This window comes from Glycine soja, chromosome 17, assembly GCF_004193775.1.
Source record: "Glycine soja cultivar W05 chromosome 17, ASM419377v2, whole genome shotgun sequence".
NCBI lineage: Eukaryota > Viridiplantae > Streptophyta > Magnoliopsida > Fabales > Fabaceae > Glycine > Glycine soja.
Genome location: NC_041018.1, coordinates 7,643,665 through 7,649,717, shown reverse-complemented (window position 1 = coordinate 7,649,717; position 6,053 = coordinate 7,643,665). Strand labels below are relative to the sequence as shown.

The 6,053-nt window shown below is 35.4% G+C and overlaps 1 protein-coding gene across 1 annotated transcript; it reads right to left on the bottom strand.

The window, feature by feature from the left end:
- Nucleotides 1-408: 408 nt before the first annotated feature.
- On the bottom strand, nt 409-3,974 carry LOC114392987 (protein NRT1/ PTR FAMILY 4.6-like). The gene is made up of 5 exons (XM_028354245.1): nt 3,884-3,974; nt 3,675-3,777; nt 3,239-3,456; nt 2,009-2,449; nt 409-1,470 (listed from the first exon to the last, which is right to left on the bottom strand). Exons 1-5 carry the CDS (start codon nt 3,884-3,886, stop codon nt 487-489), a joined length of 1,749 nt encoding a protein of 582 aa, XP_028210046.1. The 5' UTR covers nt 3,887-3,974; the 3' UTR covers nt 409-486.
- Nucleotides 3,975-6,053: the final 2,079 nt, after the last annotated feature.

The window sequence follows — 6,053 nt, the reverse complement described above, 5'->3', positions numbered from 1 at the left end:
CCATTTACATCATCATTAGATATCGAAATATAGCGATTATACTTTAATATTGAAAATCCAAAAGAAGAATTTAAGATTTAGGATCATGAAATTTGATTTTATCATCATATTCATAATGGGCAATATATGGATTACTTTAAAATTACAACTAGGTATACACTGCACCAAGTAATAGTACTACTAGAGTGGAATTAATATATAGTTGCACCAATATTGGTCTATGCACGTAGCTCATGGACATGTTATAGGTAAACGAGGATGGAGTAGGTAGGGGTCACTCTATCTCACTTATCATTTCATTATTAGTACCAATCACAAACTATGATTAAAATCTATTTGGATATAATAGTTAGAAGTATTTTTAAGAGTTTTTCTACTAAAAATATAAATAAAAATTCAACAGAAAAATTCTTAAAAATACTTTTAGCATTATATCCAAACACGCATTAAGTATATATGTACGTAGGTTTGTACGTTCTAGCTAGTTTATCCAGGCTTAGTTGAACATCTGTATTTGTAGGAATTAGCCCAGAAGAGAAAATGAACGAAGTTGAGTCCACTGAGCGCACACATCAACCAGTAAAACCTCTCGAGGTGATAATGGTTCAAGTTGGCACCCAAGAGCCATGGCGTGTGTGATCCAAAAGCACCAGTGACCTTATTGATGGTGGACACAAGAACAGTGCTGAGGAAGTACCCCATGGCCAGTGAGGCCCATGAGAGTGCTGTGGCCAAAGACCTCATGCTCCATGGTGCCTCTGTGAAGAAGAACTCCATCATGCCGGCCAAAGTGAATAGATCAGCGGAACCAAGAAAGATATATTGCAATGCCACCCAAAGGAATGTTATGGGGAGTGGTACTTTGGGTGAGTCCAACAAACCAAACTTTGTAGCAGTTTTCTTTCTCTTAGTTTCCACCAATGCTGCCACAGCCATTGCCACGATGGAGAGGAAAAGGCCTGTCCCTATTCTTTGTAGGTGTGTGATTCCCATTTCAGTTTTGGTTGCTTTTCTTGCAAATGGGACAATGATGTGGTTGTAGAGTGGTGCAAGGATCATGATGAAGAGGACAGGGAACACAGGCAGAGAAGCTGGTGGGACCTTGAAGGAACCAAGCATGGTGTTCATAGTGGCTGACTGTTGAACTGAGAAGGTAGATAGCTGAGCTAGGCAACAGTTTAGCATTATGGTGGACATGAATATGGGAAGAATCCTTGCCACAATCTTCACCTCTTCCACTTCCTTTACTGTGCACTCTAACATTGGGTGAACTGCTGGTTCCATCACTGCTTTGTTGAGGAATTTAAGGTTGTCGGTTAGAGTTTGGCCTGGAACAACCTCTTTTCTAGTCTTACTTTGTTCCTCTCCATCTTTCCTTTCAGTTGCATGAGATGGACCTGTAGTCATGCTTATGACAGCATTGCTTGAATTCTTGGCTTTGCAGTTGTTGCAAATTGCTGCAACAAGAACCTTCAGCACAGCAAATTCAAAATTTCTTTAGCATTTTATTTTACTAGTCAACTCCCCATATTTTTTAGTAGTTGTTACTTAATTGTTTAAACGATTCAGAGTATGTTTGGAAATCCATTACAAAATTACGTTAGAGACAAAAGTCATTCTGCTAACAGGACCCTAACTTTTGCTTTCATTTCACTTTTATCCATCCATTGAATTTGTATTGGAATGCATGCTACTACGTTTACAACTGCAAACCGAACAGGCACTCGTTTGGTTCCTATACTTAATTTTCATTTTAAGTTTTAGTTCCTACACAGCAAAAATAGTAAGTTTTATAATTAGCTCCTAAACATTTTTTTTGTAGCAGTTTATCACCTCGTAAGAAAGTTTCTATAGTGATTCTATACCGCCAGAAATTAAGACCAAGACTTAACTTTTATGCATGCTTAATTAGGAATTAAAAATTACAGTTTTCTTGTGAGTAGGAACTAAAACTTAAAAAAGAGACAAGTATAAGGAGCAAATGAATACTTATTTTAATTAAGTATACCTTGAACATGGATGTGATGGGGCTTCCTGCTGGAATCTTGGTCCTGTACTTGTGAGAGCCAAGAAGAAAAACTGGAATGGAGAGAAGTATTGATGCAGTTGAGACCACTAAACCCCACTTCCATCCCTTGTTGTCTTCAATCCATACCACAAAAGTTACTGCAATTAATGCTCCACAAGACAGGCTGAAAACAAAGTAATTGAAAAATGAAGATCTCTGCTTCCTTCCCTCTGGAGTGTTCTCATCAAACTGCTCAGCTCCATGAGGAGGAAGAGAACCTTTTATACCTCCAACGCCCAGAGCCACTAGATAGAGGCCTGCAAACAGCATAACTGCGTCCCCACCATGGATTTTATCGCATGGACTGTCGGTGTTTCCAATTACGCAGTTTGGTGGTTTCAGTGATGGCTTGTGAGCTTGTATTGTGAGCATTAATAAACCCTGATGTTTCCATCAAGTAGTTTCACGTTTAAAATATATATCTGTAATTATAATCTTGATAACTGCAGCAGGAAAATGCCTCTATTTGATCTTCAATTATTTGTGAAAAGTTAGCATATTTGATCTATTCATGGCATGCTTATTCTTTGGTGAAGTTGCTATTTTGACGTTTGATAAATCATTCATATGATATGATGAAACTATTTTGAAAATTGGTTCAATTTGAGGTTCATTTGTTTTACTGTTTTATACTGAGGAATAGTGGTATGCTAACTCAAAGAACCTGGGTTAATTATGTCATGGTTAAGCATGATTGAACCTTGCTTCCAGTTTTGTGACCGGCATCTAATCGCAATAAATAATGATCATGCTTCTTTTGTCTTTCTTTCTCTTCTGTTATTTTAATTTTTGAGTTGGTTGAGGATGGAAAAAGGGCCCCATCATGTGGGGATACTTGTACTGTAGTACATAAGTGAAAGTCTATCAAAATCTTGACCATGTGGTTTGTCTCATGACCGTAATCAATATTATCATTGATTACCGTGGAGATTCCTCTCTTCTTGGGTAATTATCTACCTAGAAGTACAATCTATAGGTGGTAAAAGGTTTTTCACCCTAAATTTAGCTTCTCTTTTTCTTTTTTCACTTTTTATTATTGACACGTGAGTGTTAATTCAAACACTTATTCCGAATAATTTGGAAGTTTTGAAGCTTTTTTCCTGCAAAGCTAGTGTACTAACTTTGACACTAAAAGGGAAAGATAGAAGCTTAATTATGATGGTAACTTACCATGAATTCTATCACAGCACTTATGAGATAGATGGAGTAAGTGGTGATAAACGCATCAGCTAGAAATCCACCAAGAATGGCAAGGAGGAAGGCTGTTCCCATGAAGTCAGTGACAATGTTGGCAGAGGTGGATGGTGAAAAGTGCATAAACTTGGACAGATATAAAACAAGGTTGCTTGCATTGGCAAGAAATGCTAGGTTCTCCAATACCTCCGCGGCTGTGGTTAATTTGCCATGTGGGAAAAATTAGGAAACATGTTATGCATGCATACCAAAAACAATATAGCAATTTTGTGAAAGAGAAAAAAATATAGTTAAAAGAATTATATATATGTAGCTAAAAGATTTATTGGTTTCCAATTACGTACCTATATATCATAACATTGTGACCAACAACTCAAGAGAAACAAGAAAAGTGTGGTCAGACAGTACTTACCCAAAACAAAGGAAGCAGCAAGCATGCCACCATGATGTCCTTTTATGGCTGGCTTGTTCCTCCAATCTACGTACCCTTCCCATACCTGCACCTGTGCTTCTTCCTATAACAGTTTTCTCAGTGATGTTAAAACCAACTAATGAAAGTAGAGCTATACTAATTTAAAACTAAGATAAAGAATAGTGGAAATATGAAGTAAAGTTTTATACCATGTCTAAGTTTTGTTATATTCTATATTTATCCTATTCTTCAATATGGTTATGTAGGAGGGATTTGGGATGCTGCAGGTGGCAGAATACTTGATCAAGAACACTTTGTATAATGTGGGAAGAGGTGAACATAATCGCATTTATAGCGGGAGAAATGTAATTTCTGGTAGAAAAGGAAAGGTCTAGAAAATATGAAAGCAACCATTCATTCTCCTGATTCCTTTCACCTTGCATTAATGTTGATGTTGACGGTTTCTACCGTTACCTCTGTCCTTCTTCGTTTCCTTTCATTTCTATGCTGGGAAAGAAGGCTTCTCTTTAAAAGTAGTAAAACCAAATATATATGTCTGATTAAAAGTAGTAAATTAATAACCAACCTTTCCACTAATATTGTTTTGTATGTCTTGGATACGTAATAGTATTAAATACTCGGGGGGAGAGTTTGTCACTCAAGACTGGAACAGGATTAGGATACTTGTGGTTTATAAAAAAAAAAAATAAAAAAAAATATTGTTTTGAATGTTCTCATTTCATCTATGTTTCCTGTCTAATTAATTAGTTAATGGCTTATTGAAAAGATAAGGTTACAACATAAATGGAAATGCTAATGATGGCAATCAATCCAACTCGATTAAAAAATTGAAACCGGAGGTGTTGGTAATTGCATGAACAAACCATGCAGAGTGTGTTGAAACTGTCATCATATATTTTTAGCTTGGTATGGACAATAGGGCTTCGCAAGCTGAGACAAAATTTAGATTAACAAGTGGACAACACTATTGACAAAAGGTCATAGTTGCATGATGGTGAGCGTGAAGGTAAAGTTAGGGAGAAGCTTTCCAAAAGCATGTCCCACCCCACCCCCTCATACTCCTAGAAGCACCCATGATTCGTCCACATAGTGATTATTAGTCCACCGTGTTTTTATGCTAATCTCAGGTCTATTAACGCTGACCGTCCGATAAAGATCAGACTTTAACTCATATATCAGATATGAATCGTCTGATTTTCATTTAACGGTCCAGATTTATGACTGTGTGAATGCAACAAATCCAATTTCCTGTATATCTCTTAAACCATTTTATGTTCAACCCTTCTGGCCAATAGAAATAAAAAAGAAAAAAGGAGACCATTTTTGAAATACAATCTTGAAAACGCTCATTGTTTGAATTTGATGGTGACTATTATATGTAGCTAAACAGACCAGGCCAATGGAGGCTTCTGCAGGTCATGTGAATTTTGTCTCGTTTCAATTCCTTAAGAGAGATGTCAAGTTGAATGGGACTTACGTGTGGATCTTCTCTACAGGGTCGTCATTAGAATTAGAACAGTAATATTAATTAAAAACAAATTCTATCGTATGGTATTCTTGATGGTTAGAGTTTTATGGGTCAACCAATAGGGCCTTCTCTCCTTGATCCTAAAAATATGTGGATGTAGGTCGGCAAAGTAATGTAGATGGCTGTTCAATCTATACCATCCCCAACTTGTGTGGCTAGGATCCCTCAACAATGGGTCTACCTAGCTCGTGCTATCATTTAACCTAACTCCATTTATTGGTACTATGTAACAGTTCCTCCTCCATGCTTAGTTTGTTTGAATAAGTCCCTATAAATAAAAGTTTGAAAACACTTATTATTATTACTGAGTGTAATTAGTCATCTAGAGTTTGAATATATGCAATTAAGTTAAATATTTAGAAATTTATGTTTTACAATAATTTAATTCAATTCGAACAGAATTGTTTCTCGTAAAAGATACTTGTGTTTTATATATATCGATTTTTTTTTTTATAAAAACTTATTTGTTGGAAAAGACAAAATTACACTTCAAAAAAATAATTTTTGACTATCAAATGAGAAATATTCTTGATGAAAATAAAAAAAAAACTTGTTTGATACTTTTTATTTTTTCTCTTTAAATGACGCAGTATTACTTATTATATATACACTACTTCTCTCTCTTATATCATTTTTTCTCTTTAGGTGTCAACCATTTAATACTTCTTTTATTTTTTTTCTATTTAAATCAGTTTATATCACTTATTATATACATATACATCTCTGTTCAATCATTTTCTCTTTTATATATCAATTAGCATTGAGATATCTACTGATTTTTTCCCTAAAAGTTATAGATAGTCTACAAACATTAGTCTTTTGACCCAAAA

Bases quoted from the DNA above. Each gene is read 5' to 3' on its own strand.
- LOC114392987 (XM_028354245.1), bottom strand. The intron at 3,457-3,674 runs GTAAGTACTGTC...AATTAACCACAG, and splicing joins TGCTGCTTCCTTTGTTTTGG to CCGCGGAGGTATTGGAGAAC. The intron at 1,471-2,008 runs GTATACTTAATT...GCTGTGCTGAAG, and splicing joins CCATCACATCCATGTTCAAG to GTTCTTGTTGCAGCAATTTG.